The 25830-nt window shown below is 35.3% G+C and overlaps 2 protein-coding genes and 1 long non-coding RNA gene across 5 annotated transcripts in view; 2 read left to right on the forward strand and 1 right to left on the reverse strand.

The window, feature by feature from the left end:
- The window catches only part of LOC124161146 (protein unc-80 homolog), a 134860-nt gene extending 119315 nt beyond the window's left edge, over nucleotides 1-15545 (forward strand). Inside the window, exons 63-66 of the mRNA XM_046537385.1 lie at nucleotides 5691-5846; nucleotides 6412-6531; nucleotides 13620-13771; nucleotides 14556-15545. Coding sequence (XP_046393341.1) covers nucleotides 5691-5846; nucleotides 6412-6531; nucleotides 13620-13771; nucleotides 14556-15263 — 1136 coding nt within the window. The 3' untranslated portion in view covers nucleotides 15264-15545. The remainder of the gene's footprint in view (nucleotides 1-5690; nucleotides 5847-6411; nucleotides 6532-13619; nucleotides 13772-14555) is intronic.
- A 1689-nt stretch (nucleotides 15546-17234) lies between these two features.
- Nucleotides 17235-21702, forward strand: LOC124161156 (ubiquitin-conjugating enzyme E2 Z-like). 3 transcript variants are annotated; one of them, XR_006865332.1, is made up of 6 exons: nucleotides 17235-17396; nucleotides 17958-18218; nucleotides 18305-18416; nucleotides 18564-18773; nucleotides 20449-20719; nucleotides 20807-21702. XR_006865332.1 is itself a non-coding variant. In XM_046537393.1 (5 exons), exons 1-5 carry the CDS (start codon nucleotides 17293-17295, stop codon nucleotides 20626-20628), a joined length of 867 nt encoding a protein of 288 aa, XP_046393349.1. In that variant the 5' UTR covers nucleotides 17235-17292; the 3' UTR covers nucleotides 20629-21702. The 3 variants fall into 3 exon arrangements, 2 of the variants coding, with proteins under 2 accessions (XP_046393349.1, XP_046393356.1); XM_046537393.1 differs by having other exon boundaries at nucleotides 20449-21702; XM_046537400.1 differs by lacking the exon at nucleotides 17235-17396 and adding an exon at nucleotides 17541-17639 and having other exon boundaries at nucleotides 20449-21702.
- Nucleotides 21703-22558: 856 nt separating this feature from the next.
- Nucleotides 22559-24963, reverse strand: LOC124174213. The gene is made up of 6 exons (XR_006868905.1): nucleotides 24288-24963; nucleotides 24116-24175; nucleotides 23908-23978; nucleotides 23504-23730; nucleotides 23240-23363; nucleotides 22559-22686 (listed from the first exon to the last, which is right to left on the reverse strand). It is a non-coding gene; the product is annotated as an uncharacterized LOC124174213 (long non-coding RNA).
- Nucleotides 24964-25830: the final 867 nt, after the last annotated feature.

Raw genomic sequence — 25830 nt, forward strand, 5'->3', positions numbered from 1 at the left:
TTTTTCGATTATGAAAAGTGTTAAAATTAGTTTAAAACCCTCTACTTAGAACCCTGTTCTTAAAAAATTTCCTCCCCTGGTTTTGGACCCCTCCAAACGTATTCCTGGATACCCCACTGTACTCAGGCTATGCAATTAAAACCCTTTCTCGAAAAGAACAAAAATTCTTAAGCCCTCGTCGGTTTTCCTTGTCATTATACAAATCTGTGTACATTTGTGTAACCCGGGTTGCATATATTTACGGGGTTGTCCTTTAATTTGATAAATAGAGGCGTCGAATTTTTGCAATCCACATCAACGCTACAAATGGTGAGACATTAACTTGATTCCCTAAAAATTTGTTTTGGCTCTTTATTGTGATTGGCACGCTCATTTTTGGCCAAAATTTGAAGAAAACTCTTTAAGTTTGAAATTTTTGGGGTAATTTCATGTGGAATTACCTCATTCAGGTGATTTAAGAGTTAAATATAGCTTTATTACCTATACACCCTTGCAATTTACGTTTTGCCTTAACTTACATCTTTTCCTTCATGTCCTGATGATTTCTCTATCTCTACATTGTGATATCCTCCCTTGTTTGCTTTTACAAAATATGAAATGGTCCAACATTTACAGCAGGCTATGGAAAGGTCCAGGGCAGTAATCATGCTTATTCAGTACAAATTACGATAAAAAACTAAGGAAAAAGGCATAAAAGTATTAAGTCTCAAAGAATCTCTCACAAAACCCATTTTCTCTTGTCTAAATTTGTATAGTCTTGTAAATTATTGTAAACTTTGTATGGTGTTTAATACTTGTATCAAGTGAAAGAAAGATCATTGATGAGAAGCTTACTTCCACTGTATGCCCATCTTCAAGTTTTCGGCTAATCTTCAAAAATAATGAAAAAGGACATCTCATAATGCTGAGTAAATTTCATTGAGACAAATGCTGTTTGAAAATTTCTTTTTTCTATGAATTTGAAAGGCTTTCACTTGCAAGATTTTCTTTTAATTGTTATAGATATTTATGATGTGGATAGCAGGAGGTAGCATGTTTGAAAATTAATGATATCCATCTTCAAATTTTAGATTAATCTTTAAAAACAATGAAAAAGAGCACCTCACAATGCTCTTAAGTAAATTTCATTGAGTCAAATGCTGTTTGAAAATTGATACTATTTTAGATCAAAATTCCAATATTGAGTGTTAGGGGGTTTCTTGGTCAAATAAAAACGCGAATTGAGTTAATCTTGTATTCCTCAATTTATGGAAAATTAAAGTAGTGTAGGGTTTACTTTTATAAAGGTTGTTACAAAATCATGAAATCCATATTTTTTCTTATATTGGAAAAAATGTTTTATCAGAGTATGAAAATACCCTTGCTGATCCTTTTTTTATTTTTTTAAAACCTTGATAAAGGGGGACATAAAAAGGCCAGAAAGATCATCTTGTGCAAATGCTTCAATGTATTTTCATCAAAGTGAATTCAAGAATTTTCTGTTAATATATTTTCCTCATATCCATTCTCGCATGTTATGTTTAAAATTCTTGTGCAAATAGAATCAAAACAGACCCAAATAATCCAAAAAACTTGTGAGCTCATTTTGACAAGGCCATATCATTAGTGGAGGTTCATTTTCCTCTACAGACAGTATCATTGGCCAATAGTGTTTCATAGACACACATAGTAATATTCTTTCAACATGATAGAATTTATGCATGAATACTACATAAAAGAATGTTGGCTGTTATTAGGGCCTTTCATGAAATTGCATTTACTCATATGATGACTGGCATGGCTTTCCATAATCCATGGTTTAAGCTGATTGTAGAGTTATACTTGAATTCAGCTCCCTTTTTTCTGTGATTTTACGAAGTAACTGATGAATGAAGTTTAAAGTAATGTAGCCAATTTCCTTTGAATGGCTTAAAGCTTTTTTTGCAATATATATATATATTTCACAAAATATTATGAACATCATAGGAAAGTAGATAATAAAGAGTGCAGTGATATGCTTGGCCACTGCTGTGGAGGAAATACTTATGATATCCTATCTTATATTTGCTCCTCAAAGTTGCATCTGCTTAATCGATAACTTTTAAGCTTACAATAAAATATTCTGGCTTGATCATGAATGGGAATCATTAATGGCTTTAAAAAAATCATATTTGCGAAAGAGGTTTAGCATTGTATAGAATTATTAATGAAATATCTGCCTATAACTCAAGTTAATGAGTAGTGATACTGCACCTACATATATTCTTGCTTCTTTCCAAAATTTAGGCATGTAGCTATTATAAAAATAAACCCCTAGCTTGAGTAATATTGTATATACACATGTATTAATGACTAAATAGAGAAAAGTATTCTTGAGTATCTCTCATATTCCATTACATACCTTTCATTACCATTCACTTGAACACTTAAGTAATGTACTAATTTGCTATTTGTAATTGTTTGGTACCAGGTAATAGGTACTTCCATATTTTTAACTGCTAAAAGAATTTTTTTCTGCATAAATTGATATGATATATAAATTGATGATTATAAGGTAAGGTAGTGGTAACTTTATCAGTGAAGGGTGGAAAAAGTGGAATGGCTGGGAGGGAAGATTTAAATACTCTAAACTGTTTATTGGTGCTGAAATTTGTGTTCAACCCTGAGACTTCCTAAGTCTTCATAAACATCAGTTGCTATGCTCTGGAGCAAATGCATCAGCAATACTCACTGTACCTGATGCTCTCTTCAGTTTGCTTGGAATACTCTCTCCAGGGGTTCATGAGAGTGCTCCTAAGCTTAATTCATAAAGACTTGTAGCTCTTCAGACAGTGTCATAAGCAATTTGGAATGCTCCCAAGGATATTGTCAAAAATCATTTAGGTAACAGGTACCTGTATATGAGATGAATAGCAAGAGTGAAAAATCAGATACATATCTAATGTGATCAATGAATCACTTAGTAATGGAATTTATAGGATACATATTGATTAGAAGTTCCTGTTTTTATACTACATATTTCACCTGCCTTCAAACCTGTACATCAGCTTTCTCAATATAAATTTAAATTTTAAGTACATAATTTGTGAATCAAGTGTATTCCCACTACAAGTAGAGTCAATTTAAGATTGGCATGATACATTTTCCAAAGGTCCTCTAATAATAAATAATCTTTTGAATGTGTATTTAAGAGTTCTGTATTTTTGCCTCGACCTGTTCTTTGCATTTGTTTAAGCATGAACGAAAGATTTTTTTCCTCAGAAGTATTATTGTGATGAATGTTGTAACATATAATCTATTCTGGTTTTTATGTATTCCAGGAGTTGCAATGATGATTTGTTTTTGCAGCACTGTGCTCAATTTGTAAAATGTTTGCATACATATACATATATATTGTATGACTTCTGAGAACAAGCCTTGATGAGGTCAACTTAGCCACAGGATCTAGGTTGGGTGAAGCACGATCAGTATGGTAACAAATGTAAAAGAACTGACTCGTATTTTTTGTGTCCCCACCTCATTCTCCAAAAATAGGAATGATATATAATGCATGATAATGCATAAAATCATTGATATTCCTACTACTAAGGAAAGTAGTGGGGCTATTGAAAAAAAAATGCTCAGTGTTCTTTTCTACGTTTGACCTTTTCAACTGTGTTTTACCCAACCTAGATCCAGTGCTTACTTTTATCTGAAACTTTGGTATAAATCTTAAAGAAAATTTTAGTATTGATAAACATTAACCTCATGTCATAAACTTTAGGTCATTTGGTCAATTTATTAATGAGTGAACATGAATTTTCAATTAAATTGCTAAGAATTAATGTTGATGTTGATTAAAAATGTTAGTTCTTTATTCAGCTACCGCATCGCATATTACGATTCGTGTTGGTGGTTTTAAATAGTCTTCATAATAAATATATACTTGGTATTTTTTAACTGTAATAGAACCTTCGCAACCACCGTATATGTCTGAATATAGTCCCCCCTTTTTTTCCAAAAATGCCCAAGGTAAAAGTAAAGGGGGGGACAATATTCAAATGCATTTTTTTTTTACTTTTCCCGAAACTGAAGCCTCAAGATTAGGGGGGGACTATATTCAGAGGGGGACAATATTCAGAGGGGGACAATACTCCGAGAAATACGGTATATCTTCATTAAACCAATCACCCAAAGGCACTTTTTTTCGATGCCCTCTGTATTCTTTTTCTAGTTAATCTCTTTGGCATTCCACCCCATTGTAACATTAATGAAGTGATCTAGTGATGTGTGTTTATCAATTTTGAAACATATTATTGATGTTGTTCACTTTTACTTTTGCTATTGATTTTGGAGCTATGTAGAAAATTGGTTTGGCATACCGAAAAGTTAATTTGATGTGATTGGACTTAATGTGAGAGGATTAATATGAGGAAATTTCTTATAACCTTTATCTTTTCATATTACATATCTTGAATCTATGGGGTGATTTTTAATTTAATGCATATGCATGTACACTTACACTACAGACTTGGAAGGGATTCAGTTTGTATGCCCCCAGTGGTATGGGTAGATAACTTTTTTCGGATGAATTCTATTTTTAATATCATTAGTAATGTTATTCCTGACATTTCTCTATGTATTGGAGGATACATTTACATTCACAATTTTTGTTTGTTAAAATTATGTGTACTTGTTCTCAGTCTTAGTTTCAGTCTAAATGGAACACATATTTTTCACCTAGAAATTATGAGGGCTTAATCTTCATTCCAGTTAGTCCTACTGTACATTTTATTTGACTTGGTTGGTAATTTTAATTATTTGAAGTCTTGCTGGATAAATTTATTTGCTGAATTATTTGGAATGCTTTTACAGCTCGTTAACCTGACAAAGCATGTTCATTGAAGTTGCTAATACTTTTTAGCCTGTTACTGAACTATGTCAAATTACGTGTAGCATTATTTTACAGTGTAATTATAGAAATTGTGCCAAAGAATATCTCTTCAACTAAAAAAGTTGCTTGTCCCATGCTATGTAAGTGCTTCTTTTTAACAACTCAGTTGCTTTTTAGATATAAAACTTAAAGCATGGTAACTTTTGTCAAGTGTTAATAATCATGTAGAAAATTAATATCTGATTAATTGCATAAGTAATTTATATTGTACCTTACTTAAGTAAAAAGTGAACTACATTGCATCATAAGTCATCATTTGTGCAAATGCTTAGAAATATAGAGTTTTTGTGGATGCAAAATTTGCAGTAAGAGTAACTTACCCTGGATGAATAGACTGGGCTAATTTGTATTTTAAAGGACTTAATGATAAATCCATTTCTTTGAATGAGCATAGGGAGGTATTTTCTGTAGTGAGATTTGTAATTCATACCAATAAAATTTTTACACTTAGAAAGTATCTCCAAAATAGTGGTGTGTGGTTTTTGTGTGTGAATTTTCTAAATTTCTGATGAAAGTAGGTCTTTTTGATGCTCCCAAGTATTTAAGTTTTGGCACTTCTATCATAGCTTCTCATGCTGTGGAAAATCTCTATAAATTGTCATGCAGCATAGTATTCAGCATGTGATCAATGGACGTACCACACACTGCTATTCCATTTTGCTGATAATAGTGCCTAATGAAACTTCCTCCACCAGTTAAACCCTTAATGAGGCTTCATGATGTTGATAGTGAGGCCAGTTTTTGTGCTAGTATCTGGTTTGTTGTTGTGTTGATGCAGAGTCTATGTCCAGTGCGAGCTTTGACTCCACTCAGTCCACTCTGAACCGGGATTTGAGTGAGCATGATGATGATCGCGATGATGATGATGATGATGAGGGGGAAGTCCACGCTTCTTCGTGTACTGGTAGTGCTGTCGTGGGAACAGGGCCAACAGGTAGACCATGCGTGGACGTAATTAGTAGATGTGTCATACCCCTGTATCCCTAGGTATATGTCACCTTTTTAGGCTTTTTCCCCTTTTCCCCCTCTTTAATTGTCTTACCATAGTCAATAAATAGTTTATATTCAACACTCACTCACTTAAATGTTATAATTTTCATATTGATTTTCATGTAGGTACTAAAACCCAAGTCAATCCCCAGCTTCTAGATCTCCTTATTCTTATTGATATCCCACCATCTAGTTGATTCCTTGCTACCTACTTCATCATTCATATTGTAACGTTTATATTCTTTTGGAAATCAAAGTGTGAAATTTTATTCAGCTTTGTAAATTTATCAGAGATTGTCTGCAAATCTTTTCCATTTCCTGAACTTATCATTTTCAATCAACTTCAATTGCATGGAATGCTTTCTTTAGAATCCCAAGCAACTTAGATTTTCAAGAATTTATTTTGCTTCCTAATTTGATGATGTGAGATAGCCACTATTGTGTTAACTTTTTTATAACATTGAATATTGTGCTTCTCTCACTGGCAAATTCTACATCGCACGTTTCAGATTTGTCTCTACAAGCCTCTAGTGATGATCATGTAATAAGTCAAAAGTCTTCATTTTTGCCCCAACAAGTGGCCTCACAACAACATGTTGCATCCACTGTAGAGAATAGATACTCATCAGGTAAAAGCTTCCTGTCAATCAGCTTCTAGAGACAGCAGAGTTACCATAGTGATAGAAAGTAGTGGCTTCCCTTAAGTTTTGCATAGATATTAGTGGATGCATCCATTTAAAGAAAGGCCTGGTTATAGTGATTACTTTCAATAGTATTACCTGTGTATCTATGTTTAGTTTGGTGATAAGGCATACTTTTTCTTAATGTGTACTGATGTCACAGCATCAGTTTTGTCAGCCTTCCTCAAGTACAGCAGGCCCTTTTTAAGAATGCAATCGAGTCCCACAAACCCAGGCTAATCTAGACTTAACCCTTTTGATACTATTGACAAAAATTTGGCAGGACGTTTCTTGACCTGGGAGACGAAAGCTGCAAATTTTTGTTGGAGATTTTTCAACACAGGAGAACAAATAGGGAAAATATACGTTTCCTTACTGTCCCCCTTTTATGACGGTCGCGGGTTCGCAAAGTCTAGTTTTGGGACCCAATAAAAAAGGGCATAGGCCATACTCTCCAAGAGCAGGTACCCGTACCCCTTGTCTTATATTACCCCTCTTTGTGGTTAGGGACCGTGGACATTCAGTTGTTCATTCAGTCAGTTTTCGAAGTAAATATTTGTTCCTTTCTCAAAAAATAGAAAGTAAGAATTGAATTCTTTGTCTTTTGAGCAGCATTTACAATTTTTAAATGAAATTCTATGGTAAATATTAACTTATATCTCGATATCGGTATAAACATCAACATGGAAAATTTTGAAGCATTAAATCTGTTAATATTGACGGTAATGTGACAATGCTCACAAAAAAAATGAGAAATTCAATTTGAAGTCTGCAATTAATGTGCAAGCAACAATTATTCATGCAGCTAATTCATATAAACAAATTATAAGTTGACCGCAAACCATTGCCGGGGGTAGGGTCATAGACCTGGAAAGGAGGGAGCCCAACTACCCTCGTAGCCCCACTAGCAAGGGTCGAAAAAGGTTGGTGCTGAGAGTGTATGATTATCCAAGAGACCCTTCGTAAAAATGCTCCATACAGAGGGGACAGAAGAGTCTCTTGGGGCTCAGTCCAGTGGTCATGCTAAGGAGAGAACTCCACCGTCTCGAAAGGGTTAGGGGTGTCTGGGTTTGTGAAATTTCCAGGTTATCCCCAAAGAAGTAAAAATAAAATTAAAAGTTATCATATATATTATTACCGCATTAAACATTTATTTATTGCATAAAAATACAAAAAACCACAGCTAAAACTTCAACATTTTGGAAAAAAAACTAGCTTAAAACTGTAAGCTATAGCATTTGACGTGCGAGAATCCACCACTCTTCTATGGTTTCCAGGTTATCAGAACCTTTGGGGCTATTGGTTTCCAATTTTGCATGACATACTAATGCCATGGAGCATTATTGAACTCCCAAAGTAATTGGTGCTGTCCGCAATGAATGTTTTTTGTTAATTTTGCTGTTAGCACACTGTCCACTCAATTGCTATGAAAACCTTGCTATATGTGATGTTATAACAACAACCAAGTATGTCTGCATATGAATAGGTCAGTTTAACTTGTCTTTGATACTTGACACTTAATGAGAAGTTTAATGGTAGATGCCCTACTCTATAAATCATTTGATCCTGTGTATAATTTTCTATACAATACTATACTCTTATGTGTCACTGCAAGAGAATTGCTGAGTGTAGATGAAGAATAAATGTGTAGGTTTTCTTAATATATTCTTATTGTGAATTTTATCAAAATTTTACTACTCTTACAAAACCACATATCATATCAGACTAGGAGAAATGAAGCAATTATGCTTAAAAAACTGCAACATGTAGAACAAGGTACATTATAGTAATAATTCGTTATTATGGGCTGGTGCCTAATTTCAAGAAGTGACATGAATACATGTAGCATTTGATAAACATAATTATATGAACAACAGGGTATTCAAAGCTAAAAAGATTACAAATGGAACCCACAAGAAAAAACTCTATTATAGGTTGCTTCGGACGCGTCCATTACATCGTTTTCTCAGTACCATTTGTTACGTCACATCATACAACTTCTGCGATTGAGCAACCTGCTGGTTAGGCACACCTTTTGACACGTTAAAAGGGAAAACATAACTCAAAGGATACTTACCTACTCAACTACTTCACTCACTTACCTACGAGGGTCGTTCAATAAGTCCTTTAAATATCTGAGAGATTGCGCTCTTAGGATCAAAAATTAATTTTGCCTAGTATGTAGAACTCTTGACTAATCAGGTGTTTGAGTTTCAGATGTATCCATTCGATACTTTCCTTGTTGTTACCAATTGTAATGAACAACTTTCATTTTTTTGTAAAAATGGATTAAAGTGAGTTTTGTGTGGTGACCAAACAGTTGTTTTTGAAAGGGTTTACACCGAAAGAAACCAAAGCTAATTTGAATGAAGCTTATGGAAGATCTACTCCTGAGTTTGAAACTATTTACAACTGGATAAGTGCATTTAAACATGGCCATACATGCGCATGCTCTTGTTCTCCATGACATCGTTCTGAATGGCCTGTCTAAGTGTCTATCCCCAAAATTGAATGAAGTTTATACTGTTTTTCCACATAAAATGTTATTATAAAATTTTATTTGGAAAAACAATGTTTAAACTTCATTCAATATGAATAAATTCCATAAAGTAACACGCCTCAAACCATCAACTTTATATCCCCGAAATGATTGATAAAATTCAAAATATGGTTGTAAGTGATAGACAAGTAGACAAAAGTGCGCGATATATTTAAATCCTCATTCATATTGCAATGCACAATCTCGTTACACACATGACACATGTAAATACCATCATTTAATCAAAGAATTACAATTTGGAAAAAAAGACAATATGGGTGGCTTATAAATTATTGGCAAGAAATCTTCATGTATGCAGTTAGTACTGGAAAATTAATAGGTAGCTTTGATTGTTGTGTTCAGATTTAATATAGATTTTCTATAGTTTGTGGTCCTCTTGTTCTCCATGTCTTTGTTCAGGGTTGCTTTTTCCCCAACCTATAAACTCATCCCTGTTCCAAGATGTGATGTCTTACCACCCCTTACCTTGCCATTAGTTTGTTTTTCACCCCTCTGTCCCCTCCAAGCTTGAGGTCACCACCACTCTTTAGCTTTATAACTCAGCCCAATCACCCTAGCTGTCTTACTTATCCTCAAGCAATTCTCCGTTCAACTCATTGGTTGTAAAGGTACCAAATGTATAACAATAACTGATCATAGTAATATGATTAACTTTCTGGGGGGCATGATTGTCTAACGGCACCGTGAAAACTTTTCCTGAGATAACTCTCATTTTCATTGAGATTGGTGAAGAGCCAAGAGAACTGTGAATATGTTGTAGAAGATAAGCCGATACGGAAAGTCTGGCAAAGAAAGTTGATGAATCACCCCTTGTCTGTTCATTCTCTTCGTGTACCTTATGTGGGACTTACGGACTGTGGGACTTATGTGCCCTTCAGTACCTACCAATTTAATAATTGGTAATACATTTGTGACAAAAATCTTATATGAATTTCATTGAACAATAGGAATAACTATGCAAATAAAGTATATACACACACCATGGTACTAATTTTTGGTATTATCTAATAAATGCTGCAATCATATTCAAATTATGTTTCATGAAAATGGTGACGTGGTCCGCTTTATAAATCTTGAAAAGCGTAGGTTTGAATTTTATAAGTATTAGCTTTGAATTTTCAATAATCTGTGGACCCTATTCGTGCTCTTTAATACCAATATATTTTGTCTATGAAAGCGAAAATCCTTAAGTCAATGAGAGGAATATGTTCTTCATCAAAATTTGTCAAATCTGTTCTTCCAAAGACCCTTAGCTCCTAAAACTTAAGCTCATCATTGATCCACTTTTTTAGATAGCTGGTAGTAAATAATCTATCCACATTTCTTGTATCCTAATTTTTCTTTTTAACATTATTGGATGTCATTTATGATAGAAAACTTTTTCAGTTATAAATGCCAAAATAATTTTATTTGGATTGAACAGTCACGGCCATATCTCCATCACCTTATCATTTAGTCATAAAAGAATTTGTTGTGAAGTGTAATATTTTTAACCAAAGGATTGATGTTTCTCTGGATATTTATTATTTATTAGTTATTTTTAAGAATTATTCACAAACCAGAAATATTTGCCTTTAATTTTGTACAAAAATGTATGTCTTATGACCCAAAAAATAGAATTAACCTTAAGGCATTGAGAAATAGCTGAATAGGAGCTTGGAAACCAAAATTTAGATTTCATCTTCAGCCTGTATTAGCAGTTTCATTGTGTGAATGTTTGTGTGTTCAATATCAGAATTTGTGTGTTTATTGAGTAAATGTATATTTTTTTAATCAGGCATGATTTATTGTAAAGTATGGTATAGCACTTATTTCATTGAATATCTAAGCATGCCTACTGAAAAGTAAAAATATTTCCTTGGTCATAAGTACACAAAATTAACTGAATTTCTCTTTAGTCTCTATTTTTACTGGTATTTTGAGTGTAGAGGAAGTATATAATATATAATGACTGAGGTAGTCAAACAGGGCTATTCTGTCACAAAATTTGGCTGTATTATTGTGGCAGAAGAAAGTATTAGAGCTCAATCTTATGCCCCACTGATTCTGTATCTGAAGATAGCATCCCCAAAATAGAATTTGGAGCTGTTTAACAGATTCAAAAATTATTCCAGTATTTGGCAGGGCTAATTCCTATTGCAATCCCCTGCCAGCACATATTTAGCACAAGGATCGTTAAACTCAATGGTTTCCTTGGCAAGGGACATGCAAATTGCGCTTAGGATACTTTGAGCAGGAAACTACATATCATGTGTGAAATTTATCATAATAAAACATATGCTGCAGTGAGAATGGGAAGTGATGGGGAATCACTCAAATCCCTTCAAATTTTTTGAAGAAAATATTATTGATGAAGTATGCACGATTTTTTTCTGGTAGAAGGAAAAAAGGTAGGTACTTGTGCCAGCAACTACAGCTGGCATTATCAAAATGTTTTAAATGCACACTCAAGTAGGTTGAAAGGGAAATCTTGAATGAAAAAAGCATTTAACTTCCATTTTCATTTATGTGTTCAAGAAGCTGAGAAAATATTTGACCATAGTTGACCAATCGTTGACTTTGTCATACAAATGGTCAGGAAAGGTTTTAAGTACATTCACTAACATAGGGGCTTGTCCCTTTACGATTCCTGTTAGAAGGATCTTATCCAAGGATGTAAGAAGTGGTTGCCAGCAAACTGTGAGTCTGCGGGCTCACTGCATTAGGTCAATGATATTGGATGTAAATCATCTCATTCCATTCACAGATTAGCAATAGTAACTTTTTCCACTGTCCCTTAGTTTTAAGCAATCTGCAGTGAGCAAGAATATTGGCCAACTCTTCCCAAGTACATATTTTGATAGCTCGCCTCATGCTTACTCATCATACTTACCAAGGTTGTTGTCTCTGTGGTCATTCATGTATTTCACCATTGTTGCTGTCTGCTTCTGCATCATCTTAGAGGCACTTACGTTGATGCTTAAGTTTTCCTCTGTATTGCAAATTTTTACTTAAATTTATGCAAAGTTTATACAGAGTAGATATTCCCCTAACTTATGAATCCATTATTCTCCCATATAATCACATTTGTATGCATTACGTATCAGAATTAGTCGACTTAAGATTTCAATTTGCTCTATGATAATTCTCATACTGACCACAGATTTTTCCACAGTCGGAGACATTAGCATTCAGAGTCAGCGTAATGTAATGTGGCGCAATATACAGAATCAAAATAGGCATTGTTTCAAAAAGAAAATAGTAAAGGCAGTAGAATATTATGCCCTCAAGATACAGAATAGCTCTGAAAATGATATTTTGTGATTTATCGAACATATTCTCATGATATTTTTCAAACTTGTTACATTATTGGCATAGATTCTCAAATTCCCAGCTTCATTTTCGGCTACAGAAGCATGTTACTTCCTTAGAGCTTCAGAAGCCTAAAAAGACATGTTTACACAATGTATTTGCCCATGCAGGTGGATGGATAAAAACTTTCACCATCACAATTGCACTGAGTGAACACCCAAAATTGTGCAAATGCATTAATGACTGTACAGTATAAGTTCTATTTTTGTGCATCTGAGCATTTGTCCAGCTAACATGCATAAATGCATTGTGTAAATATGGCTTAACTTGCCTCTTCCTATCTTAAGCAATTTTTGTAGTACATACTGCCTGAGGAGATTCATCAAGTTAGTTACTTACAGAATGATTTGCTTCTCTATGCATTTATCCATTATGTTATAAATAAATTGGCTTTACAATAAATCTTATCGATTTGGTGGTACCCTATGTATCCTACTCCAATTATGTGGTTAAGTCAAATTTTAATTTATGAATCAAGAATGAACCCAGATCTTTAATCTTTAAATGAAAGAACCTGATATGAAATAAATAAATGAAACCTTTCCCATGGAAGAAGAGACTTTAAACCTCCTTTATTTCAAATATTTGCATTGTATCTGCATGGAAATATATGTGTGTAGTTACATATAAGGCCTAGATAATTTAGGTTAGTTATCAGAAAATGAGATTTGCTGCAGCACGTAATATGTTCAAACTTAGATTACCCATTGCATGCCTACTAAAGTGGTAGTATTTTATTTACCTAGTCAAAGAATTTAATGCATCAGAAACTGTTATAGTGAATGATATCTGTGCCATTTTTTATTAATTCCTTAACATAAATAATTTATGCCACCAATGTCTTTACTAATTATAAGAAGACACTCAATACAAGTACGCATGAAAGTTAGATCATGATGAAGTCAAATTAATTAGGACATAAGGAATGCATATACATTGTATTTTTGGTGTTTTTTTTGGGAGACATGTGCATGCTAATATTATTGTGGGAATGTTAACTGGGCATGATTTGTACCTGTTGTTCATGGCTCTGCTTTACCTGAAAATCTACTGTGAGCTAGGGGTAGGTGAGTCTTAATGTGTCCTTCTCCTCACGCTCGATCTAATACTCCAGTTTCATTTCCAGGTGATACTTCAACAACTCCGCTGAGTCCTAGTAGTCCAATAGAAGAGGGATCAGTTGATATAGCTGGCCATCCAAAACCACGCTTGCAAAGGTCAAAGGCTCAAAGCAGAAAGACTCTCCGCCTGAGAAAGAGTAGAAAAAGTCACATTGAGGTAATCTTTTACTTCATAATCTCCTGTTTTTCACTTTAACAATGGTGCATATTGCTCATGGAAATGATCAATTCACCAACTTCATTTCTTTAACATTGAGGTAGGTTTTGGAACAAAAATAAGTTCTTAATTCCCTTCGGGTCGAATTCGGGTCGGGTTGACCCATTTTGGTACCTTTACAGAATAACATGTTATAAGTCTTAGCTTAGTGGAATAAATCTGCTGAATAATTTCCTTGAGAAGACTCCATTAAAGGTTTACATACTTGAGAAGACAAGCTATCAAATGAGAAATTTGGGAAGTTAGGAAAGTAGATATCCAATTAGGTTTGGTTGTCATAAAGCATGAAGAGTCCCTTTTTAGATAAAAATTGCAATAAGTCTAAAATAAAGTATTTCAGTAACTACTCACAGGCTCATCATCTTGTGCAAAATTAGTCATTGATCATTTTGATCATTTTTTTCTCAGAGTTTTTTAATCAAATCATTGCGAGGAATCAAGGGTGAGATCTTTAATGTTCAAACCTCTTAGTTCAAATAGGCCAATGAATCATCCTGCACCTATGAGAAAGATAACCTAAATAAAGGAAAGTAATGGCCTAAAGAGAGCTAATGAGAGCATCAAAATGAATAAAAAAATTAATTACCCTCAGAATAATTAAATATTTCACTCAGATTATATTACTTTAAAAAATTACCCTCAGAGTAAATTTGGCCTTTCAAAAGCAAATTGTACTTTGTTTTGGAAGAGAGACCATTCTACTCAACATTTTTTGAATTTCCAGGTGTCCCATATTAAAGTGGAACCACAAGAAATCCCAAGAGTGGCTGGATCTCAAGTCCACTCAGATGAACCCCTTGAGCTGTCGGTAGCTGGAATGCCAACTGCTCATGCAGCTGGCCCTTCGCATTCTTCTGTGACCTCATCTACTGCCATGACAACAGCTCCCAGTGCTCCACCTCCTGCGACTAAACCAAAAATCCAGCACCAGCCAAGCATAAGGAAAGCAGACCCACCTTCATGGGATGAAGACAGTGCCATGTCTCAAACATCTAGCACCTCGGGCTACCGTGAAAATCTCAGCACAGCAGAAAGATATGGGCTCCTCGTACTTGAGAGTCCTCCTCTAACCAGTGCACCTCTCATGCCGTCATGCATGCAGCATACACGTTCCTCACATGCATCTTCATCGTCAGTCTCAAAGCATTCACAAAAGCCAGGGTCTACGGTCCCTCTCCTGGCTTCTCATCCTCACCCTCCTCATACACCACCATTGGCTTCCCCAGATATGCATGAATTGGCATCCACTAGCAGTACATCAAGAGAAGCGAGCGGACACTATGGTAGCCCTCATAATGTACCTGGAGGTAGCTCTGTTGAATCATTAAACAGTGGTGAGGACACTGCTCTACTTAAAAAGAGTCACAAGGGTGATTCACATCAATCTCTCTTGATGGCATTTGAAACTCAAGATGAAGATACATTGATATAAGTTGTACCATAAATTTTGAGGGAGAAGAATGTTAGCCAAAATGTTAAAATTGAATCAGCAGAAGATGTATTTATTTTTACGAAATTGTTAAAACTATGGCAATTATGGTGATTTTTTATTGAATCCCACAAAAATTATAGTATAAAGTTTAATGTACGAGTGTAAACTTCTTTTTATCATGCTGAAATCTAATGTATGTTGATATCATAACTCCTCGTTTCCAAATGTTTTATAATTATTATATTTATGTAGATGATGAAGAATACAGTTTGTTGTTTACCACTGTTGTCATTTTCCTATACTCAACTTCCATTTATCTCTGTCATGACACTCCTCTTCTTACATTCCTCTTGTTTCTATTGTTCTCGGTATTCCCTGTCTCCAGTTTATGCTTTGTCTTCCTCTTCAGTTTCTCTGAGGGTCTCCAATCTCGCTGTCACACGTCGCACCTCTTTTAACGCTTACATGATTAACTCTTAACCCCTCAACACCGTCATGCATACCCAGTACGTGCCCTTTAAATTTCGTATACCACCATCATGCGCACCCAGTACACTTCCTGAACTTCTCTATCTAATTATTTTTCTCGGTCTGATATTATATTTTAAATTAAAACTAATTACTCCACTTTTTGAAAAAATATTTTTTCTTTCCAATAAAATATTCTTAGCGACTTTATGCCCTCAGGTTTTTTTTTTAAATGTTTTGATGAAATTCCATTTTAAACCAGCGAGTTAACGAATTCGGTCTAAAAAATCAATGCCTTTCGTCTCAATAGGCAGATCTAGGGGGTGGCACTGGGGCACATGTCCCCCCATCCCCAGACCCTTAAAAAATTGTTAATGTAAGATTTTTAATACGGTCCCGTTATCATTGCATTTCTTTTGTGTTATGAGGTATCCTTGTGCCCCCTCTGAACAAAATCCTGAATACGGCCTTGCTTATGTGCCCCTCCCCCAGAAAGAAATCCTGGATCCCTGGGTTGGAATGCTGGTTGTCCATGTAGTATAGAATAAACCTCAGGGGCATTAATCCTACGAATGACTTGTGGAGATCAACAATTTGACAGTGTGGGTATGTGGGCTGTGTCACTGCATTTGGTAAGCTTGAAAATGTTCTACTCCTTTTAAATTAAGTTTCTCTTTTGCCACCCCTTCGCCCTAGGTGATGATCACTCCTGTGACTTTACAAGAGTAAAGGTTGGATTTTTTTTGCGATTAATCATAGTTTTTTCCGCATTCAAACACCTAGGAAATGAAATTTTCATCGATACTTTCCGGGTTTTTTCTATCTTGAAAGTTATAACACTGAAACCCCACAACGTGAAATCAAATTCTGCGTGTGGACCCACATTAAGGGGGTCAAAATTGTAAAATTTGGTACACATTAAATAAAACATACGATATTATCTGATGTGTGATGCCAATTTCCCAAAAATCGCACTACTTTAAATGCCTGATATTGTATATCAAAAATGACACACGATTAATGGGAGTCTGCATACTGTTGGTTTCCTTCGAAACTGTAATCTATAACGAATTCAGAGACAAATTGAACGAATGAATCCGAAAATATGTGCAACGAGCGTTACTTAAACTGGTAAGCATTGAAGTGCATGGCGTGAGACCGTGAAGAAGTATCATATGGAAACCTAAAAATCCTCGTCTAGTTTGTGACTTCGTTCGTCTAGATAGTTAAGATATCCAGTACCTAACGACCGAATCATGACACCCTTTTCGTTAGTATTTACTCCAGAAATTTTGTACTTTTTTATATCCATATATTTTATGTCTATACACCCCGTTGAGCAAAACAGGGCCTTTTCCCTCTTGTTCACCTAGATTATGAAACTCGTCTGCCAACTACAGATATCTGGTGTTGCCCGCCATACAATCGAATAATACAGCGGCCCCACATGCGTCACATCTGCGCTTCTGCCATCTGACGTCAGCTTCAAAAAATGTTAATGCAAAAACAAAGAAAGCGCACCGAGCTTGGTGGGGCAGTATTTGCGGTTGTCAGGCGGAAAATGTCCGGAACGACGTTTATGAATGTGTTGGATTGGGATCCAGTGACAAATAATGAGCCATCCAAGGAATCACCGAGTCCTCAATGCAGAATGCGGATTAAACGGTTCGTGGCGTAAAATAATTTCGTGAATTATGTTTCACATATTCTTTTGTTTGGTAGGCAATCTTGCCGTTGTCAGCTTGTCATTCATATGATTCATATTATCTATGTTTATCTAAGATGATTATGCTGTCATATAAAGAAAATCTTACTGTTGTGGCAGTTGTTGTCTCATAGAGAACATACATTATTTCGTGGGTTCCCTTGGTTGTCGTATCGCTGATTGCGCGTAATGTTTGGGACTTGGTAAGCTAATGTTAATTGCGTCTAGGAATTCTCTTTTATATGCACTTACCAAAGAAATAATTTATAGTGAGTGTTAATATTTTAACGACTGAAAACAGTGTTTATTCAATTCGTTTTGAATACCTGCATTTACTTCGTAGTACATGTGAAAAAAAATTTCAGTGGAACTAAGTTTTTCAACTTAACTCACGATGACAACAGTGTTTGGCTTGTGGAAGTAATTTTTAATGAATTTTCGTTGAAGTATATTTAGATTCTGGTATTCTAGCAAATTCTTTTGCCATTGAAACGATTAATGTTTCTTCTCTTCCATTTCAGAGATTTGATGTCCATATATAAGGAACCTCCACCCGGCCTCTTTGTTGTTCCAGATAACGATGACATGACCATTATTCATGCATTAATTACTGGGCCGTTTGATACTCCGTATGAAGGTGGATTCTTTTACTTTTTCATCCGAGTTCCACCAGACTATCCATTGCGTCCACCACGAGTTAAATTAATGACTACTGGTGCAGGGACTGTCCGTTTCAATCCGAATTTGTACAAATGCGGAAAAATTTGTTTAAGCATATTGGGGTGCGTACCTATACCAAAGTTTTGTTAAATTGTATTATGATTTTTCATTTTTATTTATAAAGAACAAAATGTCCTGCTGCTTCTAGCACGTTCGCGGGACCATGTTGGAGTCCAGCCCAAAGCCTCTCTAGTGTTCTCATATCTATCCAAAGTCTTATGAATGAGAAACCCTACCACAATGAGCCTGGTTTTGAACGAGTAAGTTTTTGTATAGGGCTATCTTTATATCGATTCTCGGTAATGCCGAGCTGTTTTATCTGATACTACTTATGGGATTGCCCTCATGTAAAAAATTAAATTGCACTTATGAAATACTTAAAGTTTTCATTCATTGTATTTTAACAGGAAAGGTGCCCAGGAGATATTTCAAGGTATAATGACATTATTCAGCATGAAACCATTCGTGTAGCAGTCCTTGGAATGTTGGAAAATGATACTCTTCTTCATATTCCTAACCCACTTGTCGACTTTATGGAAAAGTATTTTCTGGAGTTCTACGACAGCTATGAAAGTATTATTAAGAAAAAAATGCAGCTTCATGGACACCCCATGCAAGTGAGTACACCATCCTTATTAAATTTTTCTTTGTACATGTCAGAAGGAAAGATGAAACTCATGTACTACTGTTAGTGATGTCTCTTTTACATTAATACAAACCCCATCTTGTAGATCTTCAGCATAGTCCTATTCAGTATAAATGACTGGTTTTACGGTTCTCATTATAAGTGGGGCATTCAATCAGGCTTCACTGAGGTTTTCTGTTGAAATTTGGGTCTGAAATGGAATGCTTGATCCACTATGACACTGAATAGGTGATACGTTAAGCTGCTTTAATGCTTATTGTGTTGGTTGTATTTACACAATGAAAGTGAACTTCATCATAGATGAGGCAAGGGCGTTATTGCGTAAAAAAGGATGGGCACCCTGGTCTCTTATCCAATGGGATGTATGTAATTTAGGTTCACTCGCATTTAAGATGTGAACTTTGACAATTTCTTGCTGTAGGAACCTTCCGTGGTCAATTTTTGGAGGACTATTTCAAGTAATTCTGCTGTCATGCACATTCAGATACCAATGAGCATGATGTTATTTTCTCAATGTATGTATGTACTTGGTGTGGATATCCTTAAAATCTGGGCTTAGAAAAGGGAAGGGAAATAATTGTTTTCTATTTTGATTCCAATAGGGTGGTTTCCTTAGATTTTTAAATGACGATATCTCATTTTCGCGATTAAATGAAAAGTGAAAAATTTCAAGCGCGCGAAAACGCGTCGCGTAAGTAGGAAAGATGGGAAAAAGTCCGTGCGACGCATTTCTGGTTCCCCCTCCCGCCTTGTGAGGTGACCTTGATTGAGGCTCTGAGCGCTGATAGGACGCAGGATGCTAGCGGGTAGCTGAGTACCTTGCTGGCTGGTAGCGCTTGGCTTAAAAAAGGTTTATTAATACCTTATCAAACGAAGAAAACTTTCCGACCTTAGCCAGTTTTAATAGGTGATTATTAAGACATGTTTCCCTGAGCTCTGTGCCTCATGCATGCATTGGTAACCTCAGACGATGTATAACTCCTACCCTCTCCTGTAGAAACTAGGTCCCTGTGACGTGACGTGGAGTGGAATCGCATGGGCGCCAATCTGGCCTTTTTCAAATGAGGATAAAAATTGACCCTTGCCATTCGTCCAAACCGGTATTTCAAAAACCAAATAATTTGTGTATTATGAATACACTAATGGTGGGTAACGAATCGCAATCAATGCCTTTCGTTTTCTTTGATGAAGGAAACTACCCTATTGTGAAGGAAAAAGATCATGTGAATTGTGACTAAAAAAAAATGCAATATGAAGTTATTCATTCAAAAATGATTGAACAAGTTAAAACCACACAAGTGCTGTGAAATTAATTGATTTTGATATACCCTCCTTGCCACTATTGCTTGCATCACTGAGATCTCACTGTATTTAATTTGTGGGTTCATAACGAGCTTGATATGTAGATTTATCTATATCAAATTGATATCATAGGTAATTAACAGCTAGGTAACTAATAAGTTTCCATGTGTATTTATTTCTTTAATATTACTAGTTATTGTTCTAATTAATATATAATTAGTTTGATGCCTTCTTGATTGACAAACCTTTTTGTTTCTGGATTCATCAATCTTGATCTATTCGTTTCTTTTTAGTTATATAATGGACTGAACCATGTCATAATCCATTATTCTTTGTGTTCACAGGATCCATTTGGAGAAAAAAGAGGAGTGTTTATGTATAAAGATCTTCTGGTTAGGCTCCAAAGCTTGCGTCTCACAATAATGGAGAAAATAGCTGCAAAGAAAGAAATTCTGAGAAAGGAGAAGGGTGATGAGTTCTCTAGTGAGGAATCAGAATTGGAAGATGAGGAGACAACAAGTTGATGTGCCAAAATATAATTTTGAACTTCCATTGATTCTGATTCACGGACTGCCTTGCCATTTTCTTTGAGGAATACATTTTACTGTGGACCAAGTATCATTTTTGTCTTTCACAAATAGAATTAAAGATTATTATTTTGTAGTTAACGAGATTTTTTCATTATACTTATGAAATTTGTAGATACCGAAAGACTACATCATGATGATGCAGAGGTTTACAAACTTTGTCAAGAACTTGTGCAGCCTCATGGTGGTGGATGTGGACTAAAATATCATTCTGTTGCTGGTAATAAATGAAGCTATTAAAGGGGAAAGAAGAGAGGTTTGTGAAGAAGTGAAACTCAGGTCTGCTATGGGTGAAAAATAGGGAACACTGTGGCCTAATGAATGACATGATGAATTGTGAGGGAAGAGGAGGAAAGAGGACAGCAACGTAAAGTACATGGGGTTGGAGAACCTTAATTAAAATAAGAATTGAGAAGACAGTAGCATTCTGTAAAATGTGGTACATCCCACTGAAGGTTGTGGAAAAGTTTTGCTTCCGAGTAATCCTACTTGGTAAACCTCTGCTAACAATAACTTTATCATATGGTTACAACAGTGAAGTAACTATCATATTCTTCTGTTTATTAGCGTCATGAATCAAATTGTCTTTCTTGTTCAATGGCCTATAATTTCTTTCGCTATTTAGGCAATGTTATTGCTTTAAAGTGCTATGGAAGATCAATATGAAGCTTATGTATCTTCAAAAGTACTTAAGTTTGCTTCATTAAAAATATTGAGATGAGTATCTATTATAATTTCTTTAATTAAAGCCCAATTTTCTCACTTTATTGCTATTTTAAATGGTTAATGTGAAGTGTGCACAAATTGTGTGCGAATCTGAGCCTATCCTGTATTAGGCAGTTATTACTGCTATTCTTTGCTTTATGGTTCAGATTTGTGTAAACGGAATGCAGAAGAGAATAATCAAAAGTATGGGAATGTTAAAACTGGATCTGTAGATATGATTTTGTGGATGTTTGTGTGTATGTACTTTAATTTATTTTTAAATAAATCATAGTGTTTGAGAAATAATTTTGTAATTGAGTTATATTAGTGTGTCCTCTCCACAATCAACATTTACTGTTATGTAATTCCTTTAAATAGCATTGATCTTCTCCCGATCTAAATAATTTCAGTTAAAAGTGTGAGTACCTTCAAGAGAGAGCTATGTGAATTTGAATGGCATTACATTTTGCATACTGTTTGGTATTGCAATCCAAACTGATTAAGTCCAAAAAATGTATCCAGCTGAAAAGCAGTGCCTGATTAGCTTATATCGGTGTGATATGCAGAGGGTAGTGGGATACGATTATTCTCGCCTGTGGAAGATCTAATTTTTCTAATTAATTAACTTTCCTTAACCCCTTAATGGGGAAGTGCTGAGAAGAGTGCGAGACGAGAGGTCTTCTGAAAACATAAAGGAGAAGGTGGGAAAACTTAGTTGGCTACATTGTAAGGTATGATGGCCTGATGAAAACAATCGTAGGAGGATAGGCAAGGAGGGCAAGGAATGGCCCTGAATGAGTCACATATGAGTCTTGAGATTACAATATGAACGAGTACAGTTGGATGTTCCTATTGCCCTTAAAGGAATAATGATGAACAAGATCACCTGGAAGGCCTCAAACTTACAATTTGAGGCTATCGTTAGCTATAACTTTGAATGAAAAAGTCAATGACATCCAAAGCTTGAACTTCACCCATGGTACAATTAAGATCACTCGAGAATACGATGTTACCAGTGTTTACCATGGTTGATATTTCTTGAGCACCCTTTTTCTTTGCAAGTTTCTACCAAATATTTTCAGGGTTATGGGAAATCGATATAGAGGGTATCAGTAAAGCAAAAAGTCAATATGTACTTTTTTATTCTGATACTGCAAAATCATTTACACCATTTGTCAACATCCGCTTTCTCTTAAATCATCCATTGGCTTGCTACAGCCACTCACCAACATCCTTTTGAGACATCCTTCTTCATGGCAGACGAGAACATGACCATAGACTGATTGGCATCTGAAAGAAAATATTTTACTGCAAATTTACTAATTCTACGGAAGGATTCCACACCTTAGGGCAACTACAACCCTCCAACTCAAAGGCGTAAATAAGATGATGTAAGGATTGACAAAACTATTATTAATATTTGCACGCTAAATCCCTCTTTAATATTTTTGATGGGACAAGGAAATAAATTAAGGAGTGGGAAAATATGAATCTAGGGTGAAAAATTTCCTATCAGTAAATTTTGAAAATGAAGTACTTCACGATTAGTGCGAATTATGATGTTTTTTCATTTATCATTCCACAAAGCTATGTTCCATTTCACGTACTGTTGTAAATATGGATACAATGCCAATTCAAACAGCAAACCCATTAAAACATAAGAAATTGAAAATATGATTATTATTTGGGAATTGAAAGTTTAAAGTCTCAAAGGATCATTGATAATTGAGCCTGCTAACTATAAATGGCTTTGAAATATACTATGAATCAGTAGAAGTATACATTTTTCTAGTGTACCCCATTTTATGGCATTAGATTAAATAAGAAGTATGAATCATCTTACCAAAAAGTATTCTGTCTACCTTCAAATCTTTAATACTTGGTTTGCTTCTCCCTGGGACTCCCAAGAATGTGAACTCTCTGGCCAGCTCATCTGTTATCAAGTATGTAATAGCACATGGCATTCCCTGCAGCAACTAGTACATTATTAACCACCATGCATCTTAAGCTTTTCTCTCTGCACTAGGTATGTTACACTAATTAGGTAAATTTCAATTAACAATGAAATATGTAATAAGTATACTACCCTTATATTAAGTGAACTTACCAATAATTCCCTTGAGGAAGCATCTTTTATAGTATCTTCCAGCTCTCTCAGTTTACTCATTGTATTCAGTGGCAAGTGAAATGTTTGAACAGCAATCCCTAGGGCAGGGGCCTTTACGTGCACTCTTCAAGGAATCAATAGTTGTCACAAAAAGCCTAATGTTCTCTAAGGTTTCTGATAACTGGATCTCCATAATATCCACTTTCTTCATAGTAAGTATTTTATTGCTTAAAGAAAATTAATACTATTACAATTCAAGAAAATCAGGAGTGTTTTACCATCATTGGTATATGGGATCATCACCATAGGATATAAGCAGCATCTGCATGAACAATTTACAACATCTAAGAATTTTAATGAAATAGCTATTAAGGTAATAGCTAAATTTCAATGCTCACACTTACTTATCATAGTTTCCAATATTAGTGAAGTTACTGAAGTTATCTTCTGCCAAATGTCCCATCAGATTTTCACCCTGCCAATAACATAAGGTAAGAATGTTAATGAAGCAAGTTAACTATAGTACATAATGAAGTAATTGGAAAGCTTGTCTGTCCACCCAAAAACTTTCCTTGTTATGTCAGCACTTCTAAGACCGTGGTCAGCACTTACCACTGCCTGATGAGGGTTGGCTTTCCATTATATTTGGTTGCTTATTACCATTGGAAGCATCTTCAGTCCCCGTGCAATGTGCGGCAAAAATAAAATTAATAGACTTTAAGCATTTCACCAACAAAGATTCCCTGGTATACAATAATTCAATTAAAGGAGTCTTTCAACCTACACTTCTGAAATTTGGGAGGAGATGGTATCCTCTTCACCGAATCATCCTCATCAGAGGTTTCACCATCACAGGGCACTCTTGCTCGCTTTCTGCCAAATCCACGCCCAAGAAGCTTTTCCATGTCTAAGTCAGAGATTTCTAAAACATAATTTGTATATTATAAATGCACTAATGCGGTGGGTAACGAATCGCAATCAATGCCTTTCATTTTATTTGATGAAGGAATTCCTTAAGTTTAACTACCCTATTAGCAGGATTAGAATAAAAGTTGATATGATGGAGAAAATTCTACCACATGACCACAGTTTCACCATCTTGAGTGCCCAAGTAGTTGATCATAACTGTTTCACCTACTGCCATCAAGACACGTTGTGTTGAAACTTAACCACAGCTCAAGAAAAGGCATTTAAAAAATGGCATCCCCAATTTGAACAAAGCTCTTCACCCCTGACAGGGACATATAATCACTATTCTCTCTACCAGCTTGTTCAACAGAATTATGGTTTCTGCTTTCAATAATCCTCCGCACTTATTGCTTAAATGGATGATTAAAAAAACTAATCTCTTGACAATTGTCTCACAACATCCACTGTAAAGTTTTCAAAGTCTATATTAACTTAAGATATCATAACTTATTCCCTGTGCTGACCTTACTTGGACGAAATTAGGAATGAAATCACTACCCAGACGGCACAGAACCCTCCGTATCTAATTCGTATGTACATAGTACCCATTGACTAAGGGGATACTGTGCCGCTCCGTCGCTTTTCGTCAATGGATACATACCATTCGCGGCCTGTCGACGAAGCGCGTACGCAGCATGTGAATGTCCGCTACTAAGCACGTACGATTGGATACATAGCGCGCAGGAACACGGCACTCAGGCTAATCTCAATCGATTAGGTCGAAATTAGTTATATCGTAACTCGCACGATCGAAAAATGTATCGAACGCAACACAATCGATAACTACCGACCGTAGCGAGAACCTTGATACGAATGAATTGTAAGTTCTCAATAGGTAAATAACACCATATCATGAATTCTAATTACCATGAAAGACTCACGACCGACAAAGTTTTTGTCGGTTGTGAGTTTTTCATGGTAATTAGAATTCATGATATAGTATTATTTACCCATTGAGAACTTACAAAACTTACTCGGCCACTTAAATAACTCTGCGAAAAATGAGATTCTCACGGCTAATTCACGCACCACCAGCATCCAGCATTGTTAAGTGGCTCGTACTTACTTGGAAACCTTGAGATGTTAATGAGAGTAAATTCTTATTAATTTTGACACTAAATAAGACATCACATAGCCCACGAGCATTAAAAAGCTTACCCTAAAGCCTGACGAAATAAGATTTTTAAATAAAAATTGCCGATGAAACAGGATTGCTGACACATCTGCTATTAGTATGATCGAATTCGTCAAAATGCAAGCAAAAATTAACGTATAGTTCAGTCTCAGCTACTTAAACTTACCCATATCAGGCGCTAAAGTATTTGAAAAATTATTTGGTATGAGTAAAAGTCCCTAGG

Source organism: Ischnura elegans, chromosome 1 (genome assembly GCF_921293095.1).
Source record: "Ischnura elegans chromosome 1, ioIscEleg1.1, whole genome shotgun sequence".
Lineage (NCBI taxonomy): Eukaryota > Metazoa > Arthropoda > Insecta > Odonata > Coenagrionidae > Ischnura > Ischnura elegans.